The sequence below is a fragment of the Dermacentor andersoni genome, chromosome 3 (genome assembly GCF_023375885.2).
Source record: "Dermacentor andersoni chromosome 3, qqDerAnde1_hic_scaffold, whole genome shotgun sequence".
NCBI classification, from domain to species: domain Eukaryota; kingdom Metazoa; phylum Arthropoda; class Arachnida; order Ixodida; family Ixodidae; genus Dermacentor; species Dermacentor andersoni.
The window spans coordinates 7,710,047-7,735,768 of NC_092816.1; the positions used below are offsets into that span (position 1 = coordinate 7,710,047).

Sequence of the window (25,722 nt, forward strand, 5' to 3'; positions counted from 1 at the left end):
CTGTCATGGCGCTCTCTATAAACATCTTCCGGTTCGTGTGACCAGACTTCACGGGTTTCAAGGTTTCTCCTTCAATAAGAGCCATTTATTTGACGAGAATTGTATCATCAGCGAGATCCTTCGCTTACCCTAACATCAAGTATGTCGTCGGACACAAAAACGGTAAATGATGAACGCCTTCCATTTTCATATGAAGGCGACTCGGTCGAGTCATCGCTGTTTCCTTTGCCAAGTGATGAAACTGCGTTCGGCAACACGCATTAATTCGTAAATGCTCCATTGTCCTGTTAACATAGACTGTAACTATCTTTCTTGCACCGCGTTGAAATGCATCCTATGTTCTTCGTTTTCCTGCTACGCGTGTTTACATTGACTTACTATTTTGCAAGTCGCCAATATTACCCAGGCAGAATCCTTTGTCACCTCGCTTTATTTTTCTGGTTTACGAACCGATTTCCTTGTGCGTTTCGTACTTCCAGTTCTCCAACCCAGAGACGCCTGGCTACGTCGGTTTTGCGAACCTTCCAAACCAAGTTCACCGGAAGTCTGTAAAAAAAGGATTCGAGTTCACTTTGATGGTTGTCGGTAAGCTTCGAATGTGTTGCTCATCGCTGCTGCTATTTCGTTCGTAATACCAAAGCTTGAATAACACTTTTTTTTGTAGGAGAGTCTGGCCTCGGCAAATCTACACTAGTCAACAGCCTTTTCCTAACGGATCTGTACCCTGAAAGGAATGTTCCTGATGCCAGCGGTGAGCATTACCATGCTCGCACAAGCTTAACAGAATCGATAAACCTTTTTGCATGACACGGAAAATAAAAACGTTGGTAACCTTAGTAAGAATTGAAGGATGGTAAAGTTTTAAGAACAGACCCCAACCATAGACAGCGTTTGTAGCATTGTTAACGCACGAGTCCTCATACACTTAAATGACTGGTCCACGATCATTATGCTCCATTTGACAGTTTGTACGATTGTGACGATTAACGCTGTCAGTTCTTGTGCCATCTTTTCCATACAGCAAAAGTGAAGCAGACGGTGACCCTTGATGCATCAACTGTTGAAATCGAAGAGCGTGGTGTAAAATTGCGGCTCACAGTAGTCGACACACCAGGTTTTGGAGATGCCATTGACAATACAGACTGGTGAGCATGCCTACCTTTTCCCAGACTGTTCATACTGTTCATTTCCAAGAGCAGAGTATTGACATTCGAACTTGTTTCATAAGAATGTCGGTGTGCCCCCGGTTCTCATTCCAGCTTCAAGTCAATCATTCAGTACATTGAAGACCAATTTGAACGGTTCTTGTGCGACGAGAGTGGACTCAACAGGCGAAACATTACGGACAACCGTGTCCATTGTTGTTTCTACTTCATTTCACCCTTTGGCCATGGTCTGAAGCCATTGGACGTCCAGTTTATGAAGATGCTTCACAATAAGGTCAACATAGTTCCTGTAATTGCCAAAGCAGATGCCTTGACTAAGAAAGAAGTGATGAATCTCAAGAGGAGGGTCAGTATGCCTGTGCCATATAATTCCGACAAGCTCTTGAGTACCATGTCACAAAGATGCAGCGACAGTGCTTTCAGCCTTACTGTACACATGAAACATATATGACAAACTCTAGCTACATAAGTTTCCTCTGAACATAAAATTAACCTTGAGAGCAATCTTGCAAATTTTTCTTGCAGCAATTAATATTCAAAACAGCAGATAAAGAAAAGGGTATCATTTTATTCATCTGCTATTTTTTTGCCTACAGTGTGTGTGGCTGTACTCTTCTCTTTTCATGCATACAGGTTTTCTGTGACCATGAGCAAAATGAGAACAAAATAAAAGCGGGTAAAAGTCTTGAAAAAGACAAGTTCACTTGTCAAAACGTTGGCTCCCACTTTTACCTTGTTCTCGTTTTGCTCATTGTCTTGAATTTCCATCTTCCGCTTTCCCAGGTTTTTTCTGGGTGATTTGATTTTAAGCACATGGGTGTTGCCACCTTAGTTTCTGATGCAAAATACAGCAACATCAAAGTGACACATTAATAAAATTTCAGATGTATATCTGCGAACATTTTGATTCCCCCAAAACATAAAGTGGTAGTGTGCACTGGTCATTACTTAGTTTGAAAACTGCCTTTGTTAACAGTGTGTAACAGCAGTATTTTAGCCTTATCCTAAAATGGTGCCTAGAAGTATTGTCAGAGATGTCGAAAGAACTATTGGCTCTGTGCTTATTAATGGTGCACTTTAAGAAGAACCAAAGCAGCTTATCATCATACACTGTTATATAAAGGCTGATGCTGATGTGCAAATTATGCATAGTATCATTGTGCATGTACCGTATTCATGAAAAGTTAAACTTTCCATTATTCTAAGCACCTTTCTGTCTTTTGAAAACTGCAGTTCAGAAAGAAAAGGATAAAAGCAACAGATTAACAAATGTGAAGACTTCCATTCTAAACACGTGCCAAGCATTTAGAGGGTCCAAGTTTGGGAAACAATTAGGTGCTTACAACTTGAATTACTACACTGATAAGTCTTTTGTATGTAATACATACAGTTTTGCATGTATTTAGATAATGCACGAGATTCATGAAAATGGAATTCGTCTGTACCCTCTTCCGGACTGCGATTCTGACGAAGATGAAGAATACAAAGAGCAAGTCAAGCAACTCAAAGTAGGTGATTTCTTTTTATTCACTTCTCAATGCAGCCTTCTGCATTTGAAGCTGCGAGTAAACCATTTCCTGAACATGTCTTGCATTAGCAGACTTGCCAACCTCAGAATTCGAAAGACACTACAGTGGAGGAGAAAAAGAACCAAAACATTTAAACATACAAAAAATTATTTGATTATTGAATATTTAATGTTTATTAAAGTTTCACAGCCTTTGTTCTGTAGAGATGGTGTGAATAGGCACTCGTCACTATATAGTCGCAGCAACAATGAACTGTGCCACAAACAAACAGAAATGTTTATGAAGTTTATTAACGCAATAGTCGCATAACGACCATCGAAGATTCAGTTGCCATGATATATTGGTTCTATCAGTTGCTGCCACAAAGGTGCACCCATGTAATCAATGGGTCCAAGAAATTGAGCAATAAAAATTCACTCACCAACTGCGTTATTCTTTTCTTTTTAAGTTTCTTTATCCTTAACTATATTCTATGAAAAATTGTAAAATATTCGTGTCACTACAGCATAGTAACCGAGCGCTAAATGCATGGCCTTTTAAGATGAAATCGTAAACATCGACAGATGTGCATTAGGCGTACTGACACAGAAGTTTAATGTTTTGGCCAGTAGCTACTGACTCAGTAGATATAGCATGCAACCCTTTTCTCGTGCACTTGATGAATTAAGTAAAACCTATACAGTGGCCAGTACTTTTTGTTTTTGAGGAGTGCCAAGAATGGTGCGGCATTGTGGAACACCTTGTTAATGCACTAACCACTGATGGTCACAGAAAACATAACAGTGCTTACAGGTCCCGCAAGTAAGCCTATTGGCCAACTGCACCAAAATGTCGGGCCATGCAAAAGCAGAGTTTTAGATAGTGTAGATATAGAGCAACTTCCATGTAAAATCTTTCATTTGAAATAATGTGAAAGGCTTGCAAAAGTAGATGTGCTGAAATTGAAACTGGACAACTGCTGCCATTACTGCTGACCAGAAGTGATGCTTGACTCGGAATGTGCAGTTCTGCAGCAGAACCTCCGAGGTTAAGTGCTGCTTGTGGCTGTCCAGGGCTCGTTGGATGAATGGGCAGGCCTAGGTGTAAAGTTTTAAATTTTCCTGTGCGGACCAGATATATATATATATATATATGTATATATATATATAGCCTTTAATAACAGTCGCGCTTGAAGAAACTTAGTGTGACCTGGAATAATGGTTCATTGAAGTGACGGCCTTATATGAGTATTTATGAGACCTCATGGTAGGAAACAGTTCAGTTTCCCAACCTCAGTCCTCTTGCACCACCAAGAATCTGGCGTCTCTCGGTGGTACAGTCTTCCTCCATGTAATTGCCATATACTTTGCTATCACTAACACTGCTTCGCCTTTCTGGCAAAACTGCAGCCTCTCTCTCTCTCTCTCTCTATTCTTTTTTTTCTGTGAGTCTGAGTATAAGTGCTGCCGCACATGACGCTGTTGATTCTGATTTCGAGTGAATCTGGCTTGGCGTAATTTCGGTTACTGAGTGAATTGGACAGGGTGCCCCAACTATCATGCACCAAACTTTAAATATAGCAGTTGTGTTACTCGAAAAACCTAGTGCATATTGTTTCCAGTACAGTGAAGTATCCGCCAGTAATTCTTTAATTACTGGGATTTAATTAGGTAATTGCAATGAATTTAACTCGAAAAGTACATACTGTCCTAATTATCAAAGTGTCAATGAAGCATTTGTAGGCACCCCCAAATGAAATCTGTTATTTTTTCGGCAACGTACTAATTGCATGCAATTTTTTCCAACTGGTAAAAAAAACCAGCGAAATATGAAAAATATCATGTGACTGCGATCCCACCCACATCATAAAGCAGCACCCTCAAATAAGCTGACTGAAAGCAACTGCTTTGCCTGTTGCAAACCCGAAGATACAGCGCGTCACCTAGGTAATGGTACGGAAAGATCACCAACATCAGGTTTTGCACCTTCGCAGCTATTCTTTCCTCTCGTTTCTCACACTTGTTATCCGTCTCTCAAAGCCGATTGATCAAATTGATAACAAATCCCCTTGATAATGCGGCTGATGCGCCACTCTGACCATCGCATCGAAAGAGTGCGTGCGCAACTATATTTCGCACCAGAAACTTCCTTTGGACCAAAGCCAAATTAAAGTGACGGTTTTAAAGCGAAGCTTTCTTTGCCTTCGACTTTCCCACTGCTGCTGCGCACACTGCGTCGGGGGGGGGGGGGGGGGGGGGTTCACAGCGTGCACATAGATGACAGGCGAGTAATAGAGGAAAGGCGACTGGAGAAACTCGTTTTCACCCCACCGCTTCCGAGTGTGGTTTTGGCACGTACAGCCCCGTAATCCAATTTGAGTTTAATACTTCTGTCACAATGCGATGTGCCATGCGAGGCAATGACAACGCTCGACCCTCTCACAGGTCATAAAATATTGCGCACAGCAACGCCTCAAGAAAACACCTCTCCCTGTGTATTCTGTGTAATACACAGACAAACAGCAGTGGTGCATGCGAGATAACGTTTAACATCAACTCACCACTCTCGTGTTAGCCTAAACGTTGAAGAAGTGAAGCTTTAGCTGTTAACATTGCCACTAATTACCGTCAATCAAAGCATCCAGCACGGAAAGCTTCGCTTACATAGATTCCCTCAGTACGTAGGATCTGCATAATTTTATTTTTCATGAGAGTCTATGCATGCTGCAAAAACAGCTTCACGTGGCAAAAAATAAAAGCGAAATAAGCAGAACGAGAAGTCAGCCATGTGTAATGAAAAGGCAAAACCAATGCATTTAAAGAAAGTAAATGTACCACTTCTAAATGAGCCAAATTGGCAATCGATACGTTTGCACAAAAAAAAGAGAAATTAGATATTAGTGTGCGCTTATTATCTGTGAATTCTTAAGTGCTGCTGAACACTACCTGCCGCCTAGACAATGTGCTTGAATAGGTCCTCTTCTGCAGCTACGCAGTACTGAGTCCGTTTTATCGCATCTTTAGTGACTTTCTTGATGACCGACACTGGAATTTTATGGCAGGCATCCATTATCCTTGCCTTGAGCTCATTTGGCATCGTCGTCTCGATCATGTAAACACAATCTTTCATATAACCCCAAAGAAAAAAATCGAGTGGAGAGAGGACAGGTGACCTAGCCAGCCAATTTACAGGCCGATGCCTTCAAATCTATTGAGCATGAAAAGTCACACCCAGCCAGTTTCTTGCTCGGTTACTGCTGTGTGTGGGTGCCCCATCTTGCTGATACCACAGAATGCAAGAAATGACAGCGGGACTTTGCTGAGAAACTCATCCACCAATCCTTCAAGGATTTCGTCCACGTAACGCTGTCCAGTCAGTGTGTGATCGAAGAAGGTGGGACCGATTCTAGCACCAGCGTAAATTCCGCACCACACATAGTATGACTACTGGTACTGGTGCCAAGTGTGCTTTACCCAGTGTGAATTGGAGTCGCTCCAACAGTGTGCATTATGCGAATTTACATGGACGTTTCTGCAAAAATTGGTTTCGTCTGTGCACTTGACGAGCTCAAAAACTCCCTTGACTCATTGGCTTTTGTGAGGACCCTGTTCGACAAATCTGAACGATTCTGTGGGTACGTATCTTCCAAGCAATGGTGCTGGTTAGGGTGGTACGGGTGAAAGGCCGAGTAATTTAGGATCCTCCAAACTAATGACTTAGAAATTGGTACCTGCGTGGCCAAGTCCCGCACCCTAGCATGAGGGTTTGAGGCCATAAATGCTAGAACATCTGTGTGTAGGCTAGGACTCGAAAGATGGAGTCCTTCGCCGCTGTTTCTGGAAGCTGCTAGTTTGTCTCGGGTTGTTATAATTTCTGGTGAGCGTTTGGTCTACTGCCACACTTCCGTGACTGATATATCATTGCGACATTCCTCATATTGCCATTTGTAGCTCCCAAGCCAAGAATCATGTTATCCTTCTGCTCATTAGAGAAAGACGTGGCAATTGGGAAGAAACAAAATGCAACTTTATACCTTTGCACTCACGTCAATTCTCTTTTGGGGTGTTAGGCTTGGCGACAAAAAAATAAATAAAAAGATCCGTGCACTTTATGCTAAGACAACAGCTATAACAGCTTATTTTGAACTAACACAAAGTGCACCGTGTTGCTTCAGACTGGGTGCGGCAGATAAGGCACTAGCTCGTTCACAATATTTTTCTTTATTTCCTTTATTTCTTTCTGGTTAACTCGGAGGAAGCGTGTTTGAGAGCGCTGCTTTATTATGCAGCTAGGAGCGCAGTCGCATGGTATTTTTCATATCTTGCGGGGTTTATTTATCAGTCGCAAAAAATTGCTGTGCAATTAGTACATCGTTAAAAATATCGCACCTGGATGTCCATTGGCTGTGCCTACAAATGCCTCATTGACACTTTGATAGTTACGATAGTATGTCTCAAGTTAGATAATTAATTAACGTTACCTAATTAAATCTCCGTAACACAAAGTTACTGGCGGCTACTCCACTGTACTGGAAACAATATGCAATGGGTTTCCTTTGAGTATCGCAATTGCTCTTTTCTTAAGTCTTGGTGAATGATAGTTATTTGGGACACCATGTATGTATTTATGACCTCTGCATGCAAGTGACAATGTTTAATGATAATAATAAATGTAAATTATTAGAAGAGTTTTTTTTTCATGAGTCATCATTGCTTACTGGGAAGAGAAGCAATCATCATCATCATCATCAGCCTATTTTATGCCCACTGCAGGACGAAGGCCTCTCCCTCCGATCTCCAATTACCTCTGTGCTGTGCTAATCGATTCCACCTTGTGCCTGCGAATTTCTTAAGTTCATCACCCCACCTAGTCTTTTGCCGTCCTTGACTGCATTTCTCTTCTCTTGGCACCCACTCTGTAACCCTAATGGTCCACCAGTTATCTAACCTACACATTACATGACCTGCCCAGCTCAATTTCTTTCTCTTAATGTCAATTAGAATATCAGCTGTGCCCGTTTGTTTTCTGACCTGCACTGCTCTCTTCCCGTCACTTAACGTTACGCCTATCATTCTTCATTCTATCGCTCTTTGTGTGGTCATTAACTTGTTTTCTAGCTTCTTTGTCAGTCAATCTCCAAGTTTCTGCTGTATGCGCTCCAACCCAATTTTATTCTGCTGTAAATTTTCTTCTCATGATCAGGATCCCCTGTGAGTAATTGACCTAGGGAAACGTATTCCTTTGCAGACTCTAGAGGCTGACTGGCAATGCTGAACTCTTGTTCTCTTGCTAGGCTATTGATCATTATCTTTGTTTTCTGTATATTAATCTTCAACCCCACTCTTATACTCTCTCTGTTATGGTCCTCAATCATTTGTTGAAACTCGTCCCCAGTGTTGCTGAACAGGAGAATGTCATCTGCAAACCGAAGGTCGCTGAGATACTCGTCATTGATCCTTACTCCTAAGCCGTCACAATTTAATAGCTTGAATACTTCTTCCAAGCACGTAGTGAATAGCATTGGAGAGATTGTGTCTCCTTGTCCGACCCCTTTCTTCATAGGTATCTTCCTACTTTACTTGTGTAGAGTTAAGGTAGCTGTGGAATCTCTGTAGATATTTTCCACGGTATTTACATAAGCCTCCTGTACTCCTTGATTACGTAATGCCTCTATGGCTGCTGGTATCACTACTGAATCAAATGCCTTTTCGTAATCTATGAAAGCCATGTAGAGAGGCTGATTGTGCTCTGCAGATTTCTTGATTACCTAATTAACGACATGGATGTGATACATTGTAGAGTATCCCTTCCTGAGGCCAGCCTCTTTCCTTGGTTGACTGATGTCACGTGTTGACCTTATTCTATTGGGAATTATCCTGGTGAATATTTTATACAATACTGGACGTAAGTTAATGGGCCTATAATGTTTTTATTCTTTAATGTCTCCCTTTTCGTGGATTAGTATAATGTTGTCATTCTTCCAATTCTCTGGGACCCTTGATGTCGATAGACAGTTCGTATGAAGGGCCGAAAGCTTTTCAAGCATGATGTCTCCTCCATCTTTGATTAAATCAACTGTTATTCCGTCTCCTCCTACCGCCTTTCCTCGTTTCGTTTCTTCTAAGGCCCTTCTAACCTCATCGCAAGGTGTATAAGAAGCCTCTAACCTGTTCATTACTAGTTTCAAAGGAGGTATCCTGGCTGTTCTGGGTATTGTACAGGTCAGTATGGAATTCTTCAGCTGCTTTTACTACATCTTCAATATTGCTGATGATATCACCCTGCTTATCTTCCAGTGCATACATCTTGGGGCTTGTCCTAAGACAAGTTTTCTTCTGGTTTCGTGATGTGTCCATTTATTACTGCTTCCTCAGTCTTACTTGAATTATCATTTTGAATATCCTTTATTTTCTCCTTTGTGATCTGTTTTACAATTCCATAAATTCTATCTGATCTCTTGAGTTGGTCTGTTTCATTCTTTGTCATTGCTTGTCGTTTCTTGTCGTTGCTTGGCAACGTACCAAGGCAACTTGCTGGTTGCCTTGGTGTGTTGCCTGCCACTTCAATTTCTGTTTTTGAAGCCAGCCTAGTTACGGTTTCATTCATTACCTCTACGTTCTAAGGCTGTATATTTGTTTGCAAGTACCAGCCTGAATTGGTCCGCTTTTATCCTTACTGCGTTTAGGTTGGCCTGTTTCTTCTCGACCAATTTTACTTCTCCTCTCTTCAAATTCAGGTGAATCCTGGACCTCACTAACCTATGATCACTGCACTTTACGCTACCTAGCACTTCTCCATCTTGCACTACGCTGAAATTGGCAGAAAGTGTTAATCAATTTCATTCCTTGTTTCACCATTAGGGCGTTTCCAGGTCCACTTTCTGTTGCTACGCTTTTTGAAGAAGGTGTTCGTTATTCGTAGCTTATTCCTTTCTGCAAATTCTACCAACATCTCTCCTCTAGTGTTTGTAGAACCGACACTGTAGTTGCTAATTGCTTGTTCACCAGCCTGCTATTTCCCCACTTTTGCATTGAAGTTGCCCATCACTACAGTATAGTGAGTTTGCACTTTTCTCATGGCTAATTCCACGTCTTCATAAAACTGATCTACTCAGTTTGACTGGATCTACTCATTTGACTGATCTACTCATCATGACTGGAGGTTGGAGCATAGGCTTGTACCACTTTTAATCTATACCTCATATTAAGTCTTATTGTGACTACTGCAGCTCTGTCATTAGCCTGTTATGTCCTTATGTATTAGGAATCCTACTCCGTATAACTTCCTATCAGGGAGTCCTCTATAGAAGAGGCCGTGGCCGTTAGTCAGCACTGTATAAGCCTAACCAGTTCTTTTAACCTCACTAAGGCTAATGATATCCCAAACAATACCTGATAGTTCCTCAGAGTCCTGCTAAGTTTTCCTCCCTTGAGAGATTTCAGGTCTTAAAAGTTGCAAGGGTCAGTTTCCATTTAAGCAATACTGAGACACACATCATCCACATGCATTTCACACGCCATTGTTAAGACTCTGTCGAAGGGGTCACTGAAGTCTATAGGTATTTTGGGGGAGTCATAAAAGTACGCAAAACAATTTGAAGCGAGGTGAACATACAGCAACATGTTCATTCTCTAGGCATAGGCTATCCATACCTTTAAAAATAATTGTTAATTGGCTACCTCCTCTTTCAAAAATATGAAATTTGTTCAGTGTAAATATTTCAATTTATTGTGTACGTGCATGGTGTTTGCAGTGGAAATTTGAAACAATGTTGAAGTGAGAAATTATGGATGAGGCAGCCACTGCTGGTGCTTATAATGCACTTGGCCTCCTATTGTCAGGATTTGCAGAAGTAAAGCAAAATTATGAATTAAATGTAGTGCATGTCCGCGCCAACTATGATGCAGTAAGCTATTAGCCGCAAGAAAATTTTAAGTGAGAAGGTAAAGGCAAGGGAGAAGAAACCTCAAATGATGTGGGTGACACAACTGTGGTAATATCATAAAGAAGCCAACAAACACTGACACCAAGGACAACATAGGGGAAATTACTTGTGCTTTGGGAAATTACTTGTGCTTAATAAATGAAATAAAGAAACTATAAATTATTGGAAATGAAAGTGAATGAAAAAACAACTTGTGTTTGAAAAACAAGTGTTTGATCACCCACCGTGCAGTCTAGACTTGGCTGCCTCTGATTACCATCTCTTTGCTCAGATGAAATGCTGGCTAGGAGGAAGGGACTCGGACAATGAGCTGCAGACCAGCGTAAAAAATTGGCTGAAAGCACAGCCGGCTGCCTTCTATTTCTAGGGTATAGGAAAGTTTGTACCACGCTATGACAAATGTCCCAATCTGAGTGGCGACAATGTAGAGAAATAGCTGGAAAGTGTATCTAAATGTTCAAAATAAGACAGTCTTGATTTTCACTGTGGCTTTCGTTTCGCGACCGATCGGATCTTTAAAAAAATAGCCCTTGTATTTAAGAGAATATACCTAAGCTTGCTTCCTAAAGCCTCGCCAGACTCTTAGACTGGTACATAGGCACATATGGGACAATTTACTAGCAATTCCTTTACGCGTGCGCATGTTTGAAGAGACCCGTGTGCCATGCCATCTGACAAGAGAGATGTAAACCACGACTGAAAAAAATAGTCTGCGTGACAGCCTCGTTCCGACGCCTAGTCTACCACCGTGGTCCGGGGCACTTTGAAAAATCTTGGAGGCAACGTGCTGGGACTTGTATCATATGTGCTAATTGCCAGGTGCACACATTTCCTTAGGTGCTATTAAAAGCTCATAACAAAAACATGAGACAATTGCCAGCACAGCGGCTTCAGTTGTATGTTTATTGCCAATTTCGGCAAAGTGAAATTTGATTGCAGTTGGCCTTTAGGCACATCAAACCTTTCTGCAGGTTACCCACATTTTACACAACAGTGCAGACTCGCTAAAAGATTGGGCTTGAGTGCTTGCCTACTGGATTGCAATCTGTGCTTCCGAACACCATCAAAACTTGCCTATGCAATGAAGTGCTATGGTTTGAATTTGGCCATGCACACAGTCCTTAAAGTTGCATTAAAACATGCTTTAGGTGCCTTTATTTATAAATCATTGAAGGTATGTTGCTACAAAGGAACCTTTGTGTCAGTATTCCTTTAAATCGAGGGATAACTAACAGGCTATAATATGGCCTGCATGTGAGTGTATGGGGGTTACTTGAACAATACGGAGCATGGTAGTGCCAACTCAATTTTGCAGCTGCTTTCTTTTTTACATCTGTTTGTGCAGTCTATTTTTCTCTCCTCGGTCATCGCGTTGTCAGTGGGTCAGATGGATTTAGCCCTGATACATTATACAAGTACTACTTTCTTCTTGTGAGGGCAGAAAACTGTTTGGTTTGGAGGACCTTGCAGTCTTTTGCACTTCACCGTTCAAACAGCTTACAACTATAGGAAAATGGACAGCCACAGACAATCTGTGTGAAAATGAGTGCCGTAGCAATTTGGTGGCGATGTTGCAGTTCATTCTGGCCACAGCACTGTGTGGGGGCACCGTGGTGCCAGTCACGAACACCACTTACAGCAAAATATTTGCAATGGCCAGGAGTGTGCAGCACGTGGTCCTCTGTTTTGCTGCACAGTCGAAGCATGATTTTCTGCACATGCTGGGATTTGTGCATAAATATTATGGCGACGGTTTGCCACAAATGCTTCATGTCGAAGGACATCTCCACCATCTGATCTTAATCAAGCTCAAACAATTACTTTATCCATTCAAACGTCATGAAAGCACAACTAACACTGCACCGTTACGTCAATGGCATGGAGCAAATCGTGAAATAAAGCAAATAAAAATTTTTGCCGAGACACTAAGACTGCTTATGTGTGGAAATGCAAAAGCATTACACCATTTGTAGAACTCAGAATGCCATGACCATGCTCATTTTATAGACCCGTGACATGGCGTCATCTCCTCCCCGTTGGCTGTGCCATCATGTGCCCAATGACGCACGCTCTAGGCCGTAGCTTTAGTCATTGGCTGTGACGTGATGTGTGTGGAGCTGCCATGGCATTGGGGAAGCGTGCTCCTCTCGCACCCCCGAGGCCCGAGTTCGATTCACACAAAGACCGAAATATAATGGGGCGTTAAGTGTTTGTGCAAAGGAAATGTACATCTGTGTCGAGCTATTTTTTCGACCCCAGCTCTTAGGCACCCGTTCCTACGGCAAGCAGCAGCGTAACTGAGCAAATGCGGAGCGCAGCGGGAGATGAAAGGCGTGAGGAGGGAAGCGGAGGAGTAGGGTATGGCAAAATCTTGAGAAGAAAAGCGTAGTGTGGTGATGGTGGCTATGAGATGGCGCCAGTGCATTGTCTGGGAGGTCTGTCTGCGCCAGCTGCTGTGAATCATGCCCACGCGATCTCCAGATTAGTGAGGCAGTTGCACCACACTTCGCTCTGTTTGCAACGTGCTGCACGAGACAGATTGTCTGCACCAGCCAATATATTTTGAAATGGAAACACGTATAGAGCTGCACTCAAATTTCACACTAGGGAGTATCGTAATTGTCGGTGATGTTAGATACGGGACCGTTTCCTGAGCCTACTTCGAGTTCCCCAGACCACATCGAATCGCACCACAGCTGATTAAGGGAGCTCAGAAGCACGGATACCACATTCCTGAGGCACGGCACGTGCAAACAAGTTGGCGGACCCCACTTCGAGTGCAGCCGGTGGAGCTATTCACTGCTTGACTCTTCCCGAAAGTGAAGCAAGAGCCTGGCACTGTGGCGGGTAAAGTGGGTCCTGAAGCAAGACGGCTGTAATGCGCCGTGACAACCTGGCGGCGTCGCCCCCCCATCCGCCTGTTGTGACGGCGCCTTGCAAGTCAGCAAGGCAAGACCGCAGGGAGAAGAAAGCCCTCGGACAAACACACGAGCAGTGACTCTCTTCACCGGGTGCGACTCCATCGCACGGGCGCCTACCATTGGCCGAAAACGACGACACCTGAGCGGGCTCGCCGATTGGCCGAAAATGGCGTCACCTGAGCGGGCTCTCCCATTGGCCGAACGTGACGTGTCTTCGAGACATCGAAGGGTTTAAAAGACGCAGACCGGGAGCATTCCTAGAGATTCCTGGAGCATTCGTTGATTCATCTCTTTCGAGCTTCTTGCCACATGCCGCAGCGTCCGAGTTGCTGCCGGCTCGTAATGACTTTAAGACTGTTAATTGACTCTCACTGTAAATAATGTAAATAAACCTCCCAAGTTTCATCCAGAAGTCCTCCTCAACCCTTACAGTGAATTGTTCTCTTCGGATTTTTGTGCCTGCACTGTCTGAGCCAATTTAACATGTCTCTAGAGTAAAATATGTTCTGATACAGTAATTTTCCACGTAGATAATCGTTAGGATAAGGTCAGGTCTTTACTTCTTTTTAAGGTTTTTAATTTTATTTAGCAATTTCACGAGTGAATGTTTCCATCTAGCATCCATGGCAGTTGTTGCCTCGATGAAGACAAGTCCCATAGTTCAAAGGCTGGCTCGAGAGTCATCTCTTCAATCGCCGTTGATCTTTTCACGTAAAATGGACAATGAAGCGGCTACGTGCTATTCAAACTTGACTGGTCGGCACAGATGCGCCTGAGAACTGAGGTGACCTCAACAGTGATCCTTTTAGCGGTAGCGTCCGTATTGGCGGAGCTTAGGGCACACTGGATGCATTGAACACACATCATCTCCTGTCAAAAACACTTATTTCCAGCCTGCCCTAGGAACATATTGTTACGGGGATGTTGGGAGTATAGAAGATTGTATTTACAATATATATACAAAATGAGTCAGAGTAGTTAAGATGGCTGATCACCAACAACATGCAGCAGCCAGCGTCCTGCGATCTTTTTTTCTTCTTCCTCTCTTCTTTAATCCTTCCGTAACAGGACTCGCGGATGATGAAGCACCATCTCGGCGCATGGTAGGCGAAGAATTGCGAGCAAAGCATGGCTTGAGCCGCGAAACGTGGACGATGTCAACAGGCATCATACTTGAGGATGCATGAAACTGTGGCGGCGAAATCTCCTGATTTACGTTGTTAACTTGACGTAGGACTTCATAAGGCCCTGTGTAGCGAGAGAGAAGCTTCTGGGAAAGGCCAACCCAATGACATGGTGACCAAAGAAGCACCCAAGCACCTGGGGCGGACTGAACATCGCGATGGCACTGGTCGTAGCGCTCTTCTTGCAGATGCTGCGAGGCTAATAAATGAGATCAGACAATTTGACGTGCCATGTGAGCGCAATCGATGACTTCACGAGCATACTCAGTTGCAACACGTTGCACAGAAGGGAAGATGGCGCCAAACGGCAATGTGGGGTGCGAGACCATACAAAAGATAAAAAGGTGCATACCCTGTGGCGTCATGTCGCGACGAGTTATACGCGAATGTCACCTAGGCCAGCGTGGCATCCCAGTTGCGGTGATCGTTGGAGGCGTACATTGACAGCATCTCGGTGATTGTTCGATTGAGACCGTAAGACTGTAAGACAGGTTGTCCATTTGTAGCCTTGCAGAAGAGAGTCCATCATACGTTCAAATGTCGCAGAAGCATTGCATAGGCCAAAGGGCACAACTTTGAACTGCTATAAGCCATCCGGCGTGATGCAAGCCGTCTTCTCGAGGTTAATTTCATCAACTGAAATTTGCCAGTAGCCGGATCGAAGATCGATGGACGAGAAGTATTTAGCTCCATGCAAGCTGTCTAAGGTCTCATCGATGTGTGGTAGTGGGTAGACATCCTATCGCGTGATCTTGTTTAAGTGGCGATAATCGACGCAAAAACGCCAAGTACCATCTTTCTTTTTCACAAGGACGACAGGTGAAGCCCAAGGACTGGCTCATGGCTCGGTGACCCGTTTGTGGAGCATTTTGGCCACTTTTGATTGGATGACTTGACGTTCCGCATGCGATGCACGATAGGGATGCCGACGAATAGGATTCGTGTCTCCAGTGTTTATACATTGCTGAACAACAGATGTTTGGCCTAAAGACCTGTCGCCGAAATCAGATGTCACTGTACGATTCATGCAGGAGATGCATGTCCGTGGCCTGTGCAGAGGTGAGGTCAGGTGCAATCATTTTCGGGAAGCCATCCCTTAAGGAACCTGAGCTGTGAGCTGCAATTGGTGCTAATAAACCACTCTCAGCATTCAGACTCTCAGTGTCAAAATTCGGAACCAATGGGAACACTGGCTGAGAACATGCTGACAGGAATCACTTGAGGGCACAGGCTGAAATTCTGAAGTGGTAGAATGACGTTATTAGTAACCATGATCAGCATATGTGGAACAGCAACGTTCCGGTTTAAAAGCACGTCGATGATGGGGCGAAGCACATATTCACCGTCAGGAACCTGTGACTGGGCAGTCAAAGTGACTTGACTGCCTCGAGTGACAGACGCACATCGTGAAGCGAGCACAAGTGCGGTAGGGCGGTGCTTGGACCGTCGACGTGTTGAGGCAGTTCTAACTGAAGAACGGCGGTCGCGCAGTCGATGAGAGCAGAATAAATGGATAAAAAGTCCAATCCAAGGATAACGTCGTGAGGGCAGTTGCTGATCACAGCAAAGAGAACAGAAGTAGGGCGGCCGGCTATATTTAAGCGCGCAGCATACATTCCAAGAACAACCAGCACGCCACTGTCGGCCACAGGAAGCACTCGGCCAGCGGCAGGGGTGAGGACTTTTTTAAACGTCTACATAGGCTAGCACTCATCACAGATACGTGGGCTTGAGTGTCGACGAGTACTTGGACACGTACGCCATTATTTTAACGCCAATTACACTTCTCCTTGTACTCACAGACAGAAGATTTGCTGCAGTAGTAAGCAATGCAGCAATATTCAAGCAATAATGGTAGCTCATAATGTCTGATTACGGTATATAACCGATTCTAACGAGCACTTTATTTTTTCCCAGAAAAGTGGGCTGAAAATTCAATCGGATACAAAACCAAAACCACGTTAGTGGCATTCGTAAGGTTTACAGTGCAACAAAAGTGGGTTGCGGCAAAGCTTACTTAAAAAACACTGAGGCAAAGCTGACTTAAAGGGAAACTGAAGAGTCTGTCGAATTCAATAAGATGCCCATATACGGATGCGGGAACCTTATAAACCATGCAGGTAAAATTTTGGGGGGGATTTTTCACTTAGGAGTGATGCAATCGTCGGTTAAAATTGCGCTGTAGCTCTGCCCCCCGTCGAGCACCGCGCGCTGCTGCTGACGCTGATGATGCGAGCGGTGACTGGAAACCGCGGCGTAGTGACGTGAGCACCGGTGTTCCGGTCCTTCGCAGTCTCCGCGACCGTGTCTGACCGGGCTTCGCTCGACCCTACATTCCTTTGTTTGTGTGTATATAGGAGTGGTAGTTGACGTGCGCAGCATCAATTTAACTTGTAGGCTGACCATGCCGGCGTTCTGTGCAGCCTACGCTTGCACGAACACCAGCGGCCGCGACGATGTCCCGATGTTCCATTAGTTCCTGCAAGACAAGAAGCTTTCAGCTAAGTGGGAGGCTGCTGTGAAGCGAAACAACTTCAAGCGTTCAAGAACAAGTGTTGTGCTCTAGCCGCTTCTGTGATGATTACTACCGGAATTTGTCAATAATGCGTGCTTTGGGTTTTCCTTCATGTTAGCACGCTGAACGGATGGCGCATGTTTATCTCCCACCCTTGACGCAGGTTTCATCGCCAAGTGCCGCGAATTTTCAATTCTCACGTGTGTTGTGAAACAGCCTGCATGAAGCTACCATAACGCAGTGCAAGCGTATGTGTTGGAAAGCCTGCTCACGCCAGGACGCTGCGCTCCCCCTTCTCTCGCACACATAGACAAACCGACCATCTCATGTAGCCGACGGAATTCGTCGGTTACGAGTAGCGTGCGGATGGTGCGCTGATGAAGGTTCTATACTACACGTGCTACAACAGCCTGTAAACTTCTCCCGCGTTTAAGCCGTCCCTGTAGATTGCCGACAGCTTTGGCGCAGCGCACAAATGCTGAAGATCGCATCACCGCTTACGTTCTACGAGGAGGCATGCAGGAACATAACACTACAGTTGTTTGCCCGGAAACATACTCACTGGAACGCTGCATGCAGCTTAGCAAAAAACATACTCGCCAAAGAACGTTTCCAACACAAGAAGATGCTAGCATTTCGCCTTCGTTCGCGTGGAAAGCAGTGCTTGCACCAGCATTTTTTGCTTCTTGGAGAGGCCGGCTCTTCGCAATCGGTTCGTACATGTAGGGAGTAAAGTATAAACCCCTTACAAGTGATCTTGCATGCAATAGTGACAGCATGACAAGCGAGGCGATAGCTGTCGCGTTCACTTGTCGCCTGCAAGCCGAACTCCACGCCTGCGACGGCTTTGAGCGACGACTTCCCGGTACGAGGGCAGCAATATACGCGCCGAAACTAGCGTGATGCATGCTTTATCAATTTAAGTTTATGTATTTTACTGAAAAGGGAGAATAAAATATTTCTGAACGTCTTGCACTAGGTTCTTATTCTTGCAAGAGTAAAATTCAATAGTTTGCGCGTTCCGTGCGACAAACAGTAGTATTTGAGTTATGTACATCCAGTTTCGACTTCGCACTATTGGCTAGTCGCTCATAGCACTTCCGGGCGACGAGCGACGAGTTCTAGATTTCTAGAAACGAGCGATTGAGCGACAACACCGAGCGATCTGTTCAAGCGACGGCCTGTTTTGTCGCTCGAAGCCGTCGCCCGTCACCGTCGCGCGCAACATCGCTCTCGTGGAGTTTGGACTTAACACCGAACTCCTCAGAGAAACGCAAGCTCTTGAAATTTTCCATGACCGTCTCGGCAAAACAGCACCAAACTACCTTGCACCGTGCTTCGTGTGTAGCGACAGCAGTTGGTCCGGACGAACACCATTGTTGATGTCACAAGGCGCCCGACTAATCACAGGCGGAAACGAGGCGCACGAGCTGGACGTGTCTGCTGCTGCACTTTTCGTCGAAATAAAATATGTTTGCACTTTCTTTTGCTCAATTTCGATGCGATATTCGAATTCAGAGGGTTGAAAACCACGACGTACTGCTCTTCACTCATTTTTTCTGGAAAAGCTTTCAGCTTCCCTTTAAGGAAATTGGTTGCCATTGTGCAACATATAATAGACCTTTGCCCATTTTTCATGCTAAAAAAGGGTGCACATTATTTTTATACTTTTGTTAGTACTTTTAATGTCATTTCCACGTTAGTTCTCTACTTCAGACACATAGAAAACAGGTATTTTTATTCGGGGGCATGATAGAATCAGGCGAATACTGCCAAATAAATTGATGGTGCGTTTTGGCATTTTATCTGTACCTAGTTTAAGTAGACCAATTTCATTAGCCCCGTCAGGGTTGAATTAACAGAAGGCAGCTGTATTAAATAAGGCTGCAGACAATGTGTCTTGCTTTGCATAACAAGCTGGTGTACTTTTCAATATGCTTAATGTTGCAGTGCCTTTAACGCAAGCAGTGAGCAAAACTTATGGGTTGATATATTTGTTCAGAATAACAGAGGCCAATTTGCTCAGTTGCATTGTATGTCGGCAAAGCTCATCATGTGCCAGAGTGCAGCCTCACCAGGTTTATGTTGCAGTTCATACCGAACGTTTTCGTGTATCTCTCTGTTTGTACAATACTGTATTTTTCAGTAAACTCAACTCCCATTTGAAAATCATGGGCTGGATTGGTCAGTGTGTGAGCTAGACGTAGGTGAAAATGAGCATTTCGTGTCAACAAGGTCCACAAATGTTGATTATGGGAACAGCAGAAAACACTTAAAGAAACTGCTGCCCAGCCTTATTTTTAGATTGTATGTTTTGGTTTTTGCTAGCATTCCTTATGCACCTTCAGGAGTAAGGGCTTCCAAAGCAGTATGGTGGAGTCGGTGAGCACAGTTGTAAAAACTTGCACAAGCTATACACACTAAACAAGGCAGTCAAATTCCTAGTCATATTCCAAGTGTGAAATCCGTACAAGAGCCAGTTCCTCACATTAGATTGCTTCCTCTGTTTTTTCTGCTTTTAGGAGTCAGTACCTTTTGCAGTCAGTTCCTCTGTGCAGTTGATAGAAGTCAAAGGCCGAAAAGTCAGAGGACGTCTTTACCCTTGGGGTGTTGTAGAAGTGGAGAACCCAGAACATGGAGATTTTATCAAGCTCAGGACCATGCTTATGTACGTTGGAGCATGATCCTCACCTATTCCCAGCTGCATGCATGCCCTTTGCAAACTGGCACTTGTTGATGGATTAAAGCTTTCACCTACCTGTGCCTCCTCTTAACAGAACGCACATGCAAGACTTGCAGGAAGTGACACAGGAACTGCACTATGAGAACTACCGCTCAGAACGTTTGGCTGGTAAGGCTCCTCCAGCAACAGCCAAGAAGCCCACAGTGTGCGTATCCCCATTTATTCTAGCCAACTGTCTCCGTTTACTGGTTGTAACCCTTGTATTCAGAAACGCACCTTAACTTGAAGCCACCTTTAGTCAAGTCCAGCTCAGGGTAACGCCTGAGGTGCTCAAGGAAACATGAGCATATTAGGGACATTCACATCAGGCGCTATCTTGAGCCGAACTTGACAAAGTCTAGCAGTGGCGCATTTCTGAATATGAGGGTAAGCTCCTAAACAGATATGATACTTTAGCTTGGATTCTGATTTCGTAAGCAGAATTGTAGAAATTTCTAATGGAAGTGAACACTCTAAGGAACTTGCACTCCAGCATCCATTCACATAAGCAAACCGGTGTACAAAAATATTCCATAGCTTGTGAAACAGTTGACGTTTCGAAGTAAAAACGCAAATGGGGATCATGTTGTGTGCCGTGTTTAACCTTTCATAAGCTGATGAATTTCTGCTGAGGCAGGATATGGTGTCAAAGTGATTTTCTGTTCTCACTTCACATAGGGTACACCTTTTTATTTCAGTTTCCATATTGTGACATGCAGCCCATGTCATCAGTCAAGCTTGCATTCCTGCTCATCTTCGTCGTAGAAAAAAAAAAAAACACCTTCTTCTTTCTTTAAGACTTGGCTCTAAAAACTATGCTAATGTACTGCTATCTAGGTGGCAAGTCAATGGTCAAAAGTTTATAGCTTGAGCCATGTCACAGATTTTTTTTTTACTTTGGCTTTGTTGTTGAATGGCACTCGAAAGTATAACCAAATTGGCTTGTCAATGAAAGTGAAAGGTATGAGTGGGAATATTCATGGTCACAAAAATTCAGGTAGCGTGTACGCAGTTTCTGTTCAGTATTGATCAAGATATTGAATAGTTTATAAATTTCAGTTGCTTCCGACTTTCCACTAGACAGGGCTAACAGTCGGAGAAAGCATTTCATGCTTAAGAACTGAACATATTAATTTATAAAGCGGAGCTGCACACAAAAATTTTTGAATCTGCTTATCTAGAGCATCACTCTAAAATGTATTTTTTCACTTGTTGCTGTTGCCAGCATGTTACAATATCTTGTGCTGTCATGATCAACACTGGTTCAACAAGGGATGCCTAGAGCCAATGTTTTGTCAGATAAGAGAACTTACTTCAACTTGATGAAGACAAGTTCCCTTCTCAAAATGTTGGCTGAAGCTTGAGACATCCCTCGATTGACTGCTGTTTCTCACTTCGTGTAGTATTGCAACACTGCAGTTATTTTTGTGATAAGAACTGTGAACAGCTGGGTGTAAGTTTCCAGTGAATGGAAGTTGTTATACAACAATTATCCTAAGAAATTGGGAGTAGACAATGGCAAGGGTGCACCTCCGTCAGCTTCTGAAACCTGACTGCAGATACCTGGAGTACCTTAAAGAAAAAAAAAAATCAATTTTGTTGGCAGAACTTGGGTTGCCACTAAATATAATCATTTTAGTCTTGGAACGAGTTGGGTGAAAAAGCAGGTCCAGTCTATACAGTGCAAAGGACGGGACCAGCAAGAACACAAACAACAAAGCGCTGATCGTCAACTACTTTTATTGTGTGCTGCGCACGTAATGTAAATATAAGTGGTACGTATTGGTATTTATCAATAGGTGTTACTGAACCACACAATGGCTTCATTACGTTGGCTTAGCTTGATAGCATCGGCAAAAATGGAGGTAGAATAGGAGATACTTGCATCCACGGAGGTCCGTGTTTGATTTGAACTGTTGTTTCTGAATGCCTCTCCCCCCGAAAAAAACTATCATTATATTAGTGCATATGAGCGTTGATTCCTGCGCATCCCCTCCACACCAGAGCTTGTCGCATGGTTTCAAATTTGCTTCCTGGTGTTCTGGATGGTAGAGAAAGGATCCCAGGCTGAGTGTTGCATAAAGCCATTGATCGCCATACTACGTTGGAGGAAAGGTGCCACAACTTGTTTATTTTTGCATTTTCTTGAATGCTTAACAGTAAAAATATAGAAACTTGTGGTTCACAGCAGTCCATGCTAGCACCAGTGGAGCTGCCATTCATCTCCTGTTTTGCATTCCATGGAAATGATGCATTAGTGATATATGTGGTATACTAACACCCAAATCTGTAATTTCCTTATCTGGAAAAATTGCAAGTTGGATCAGAGTGATTAGCAGCAGAATAAACATTTTGAGCTATCCACCTATGAGCTTACGTGGACATCGAAAATCGCCTTACAAAATTGGAAATACTTTATTACACATGGTAATCAGAGGGGTGGGAACTGTAAAGGCAAAACTGCTTGTGCGCGAAAGCTCCCGCACTGCGAGAAATGGTGGTGTGTGCCCACGTGCTTCACTATTTTCCCCTTGGTAGACATTGTTGCGTATTTTTGTGAGGCAGCCAGAGCACCGATGTTTGTCTGGAGAAGATAACTGTGCTTGCACCGCGCTTCAGCACTTCAGTGTCCCGCACCATCTGTGCATACTTAGGAGTGTGCTGGCAAGCATACATGTAGTTTAGACTTAACAGCTTCTTGCTCTTTCATCATCTGAAGTCTCACAGGAATCTTTTCTTTCTGTTTTGAACAGACTTGCATCTGATGAGAAGCTTTCAGAGAAAGACAGAATTCTACAGGAGAAAGAAGCTGAGCTCAAGAGAATGCAGGAGATGCTGAAAAAAATGCAGGAACAAATGCAGCAAGGAACAACAAATGGCACAGAGCACCAGACCAAAGTCTAGGCAGTGGTCATGTGCCACTCTTGCATTTCTATACATGCTGATGCACTGAAACGTTTTGTATTTACTGCCTGTTTATAGGGATTGCTCCATCTGCCAAAATTGGGAGCTGCATGCCCCTTTCTGAGTGCCAGTTTGTCACTGTTGCAACCAACGTGCATCTTTCAAGAGAAAAAAGAAAGAAAACCTCTCAGGCTATTGTATTACATGAGTGCCTTGTTCTTTTATAGATTGCCAACCAGGATGTACCACTATATGTTATTTTTTACCATATATGCTTTTTTTATAAACCTTTTACAGTCTTGTTTTGAATTCCTGAAGGCGAGATTTTTGTATGAATAAATGGTGTTCGTAACACTTTATACTTCTGTTGGATAAAAATGCACACATACTCTGTTTACTCTAATAGTAACCAGATACCCACAAATCTGAAGGCAGAAAAGTAAAAAGCTTAAATGTAAGCAGGCTTGGGAGAAAATATCTCTGATATCAGCTCCAAATTTTTTGTAATTGCATGGAAAATCAAAAGGTCATCTTGTGTCTGATGCTTGGTAGTCCACACTGACTACACTTGATTTCTTATTGCTTCCTTGCATGCACAATGTGCCTTCATTCGGGGCACCTGAAATGGCTCGTGTGACCACTTGGGATTGGCTGGCACATATAAACAATTGGCTACTTAAACGTAGTGTCTGCGAAGATGGCATGGACCAATTGCAAAATATACTTCTGAAACACTCTAGATGCATCACTAGATTTAGACTCGTGAGCTCTGCATTTGTAAGTTTTTTTTTAATTGGCTTACATGAGTGTAAACATGGGACTTTTCATTGGGAGGCAAGAGAGAGTTGTATCATGGCCTCCTTTCTTTTGGCCATCCCATTTGCACAAAGCGTACTTTCTGAGGTGGCGTGGCCGGCTCTGGACTGTGGCGTTCACAATCAAGGGCTAAGAAAATTAAATTATGGGGCTTTATGTGTGAAAACTACAATCTGATTATGGGGGACACCGTAATGGGGGACTCTGGAAATTTAGACCACCTGGGTTTCTTTAACATGCACCTAAATCTAAGTACACAGGTGTTCTCACATTTCGCCCCCTCAAAATGTGGCCGCCGTGGCCAGGATTCGATCCTGCGACCTCGTGCATAGCCACTAAGCAACGGCGGGTCTGTGGCCGAGGGCAATTCCTGCATCCGGGAGGCTTTCAGGCGCTTGGATACTGTTGCTGCGGCTTGGATTAGGCAAGAGAAGAATGCTTTTCTGCTGGTATATGATCTTTTACCGATTAAAAAATGGCAGGGCAAAGTGCATGCTCCTGCCCATTTATTCTCAAATGCATTAAATTTTTTTTTCTGCAGACATACTCCTGCTACATTTATGTCGGTGTGTAGAATGGGAATATCCATAGGCAGAAAGTTTTCATTTTTCTGGGCTGTACCAGCTTTTCGAACCCCTCCCATATACATGGTGTTTCAGTTAACTTGGACCAAGTATTCAAAAATTACAGAGTCTATTACGATTTCTATTTAAGAGGTGAATGGCGAAAGCCTACTCTTCCTCCTCTTATCATTCACATCTTTCTTTGTGCCTCTTTCTCTTTTCATTTAGTCATTACTGCTCACTACTAAGCATTTTTAGTCGTTTGTAATCAATTGTGGTCATTACAAGCCGTCGTTAGACATGTTGGTCATATCAGTCATTACTAAGCATTTTTAGTCATTTCTATTAAATTGTAGCCATTACAAGTTTTCATTAGACATATTAGCAATTTCGTGGTCATTAATAGTCATTACAAGTAATTTCAGCCATTATTAGTCATTACAAGTCATTAGACATATTGGTCATTTCATAGTCAATACTGCTCACTAGTAAGCACTTTAATAATTTGTAATCAATTGTGGTCATTACAAGCTGTCATTAGACATATTGATAATTTCGTAGTCATTACGTCATTACTAGATATTTCTAGTCATTTCTAATCCATTGCGGTCATTACAAGCCACCGTTAGACATATTGCTCATTTCCTAGTCATTAGTAGTCACTGCAAGTCATTAGTAGTCATTATTAACCTCTATCAATCTCTATTATAACGTTATCATTCACTAACTGTCACTATCAATAATTTTTCATTCTTTATTCTGTCTTCACATGGCGTGATGACACTTTGGTAGACACTATGGCGGCCAGGTCTGCTGACACAAACTTCACCATGAGCCTAGAAAGGCTTTCACCTTAAGAAACAAGCATAGGTGCTACATGTGTAACGTGGTATTTTCTAAATTTTGCACACATTAAGGAAAGGCTGGGAAAAAATTAAAACAGGGCAGTTATCTTAGCATAGAAGAAGTAATCCGATGTTTCTGAACAAGTGCTACAACTTTTGTATTGAAGATGTCTCGCCAGAGTAGTATTTGGAAGGTTAATTAAGCAATCTTTGTTCATTACTCACCTTGATGGATTGAAAAAAATAACATGACGTGCTCCGCATGGCACAGGACGATACTGTGGCAATTCGACACACTTTTGGTGCCTATGTTTCTTTTTTTTTAATACTCGGCCCAAGTTAGTTGAAACACACCTATATATATATACAGTCAAACCCGGCTATATCGAACTCGCAAGAAAACGCCTATCAGTTCGATATAGAGCATAATTCGATATAAGCTTGCTAAATAATTGGATGTCATAAAAGCACATCCCATTTATAAGATCACTTTATTGACGAAACTAGCTTAGTTTCGCATAAATTAGTCCTGCATTTTCTTCTGCTTGGGCAATTTCGCTGCCTGCGACGCACGCACTTCCCCACGTTGTCTAAGGAGTCCGAGCAGCTGAAGGCGCAACCTTCCGCATTCGC

General features: G+C 43.2%; 1 protein-coding gene across 1 annotated transcript; it reads left to right on the top strand.

The window, feature by feature from the left end:
- Positions 1–21: 21 nt before the first annotated feature.
- Septin1 (Septin 1) lies at positions 22–23,224 on the top strand. Its single transcript, XM_050169403.3, has 9 exons — positions 22–162; positions 480–585; positions 665–751; positions 1,022–1,145; positions 1,260–1,512; positions 2,573–2,674; positions 19,762–19,907; positions 20,017–20,127; positions 22,715–23,224. Exons 1-9 carry the CDS (start codon positions 142–144, stop codon positions 22,863–22,865), a joined length of 1,101 nt encoding a protein of 366 aa, XP_050025360.1. The 5' UTR covers positions 22–141; the 3' UTR covers positions 22,866–23,224.
- Positions 23,225–25,722: the final 2,498 nt, after the last annotated feature.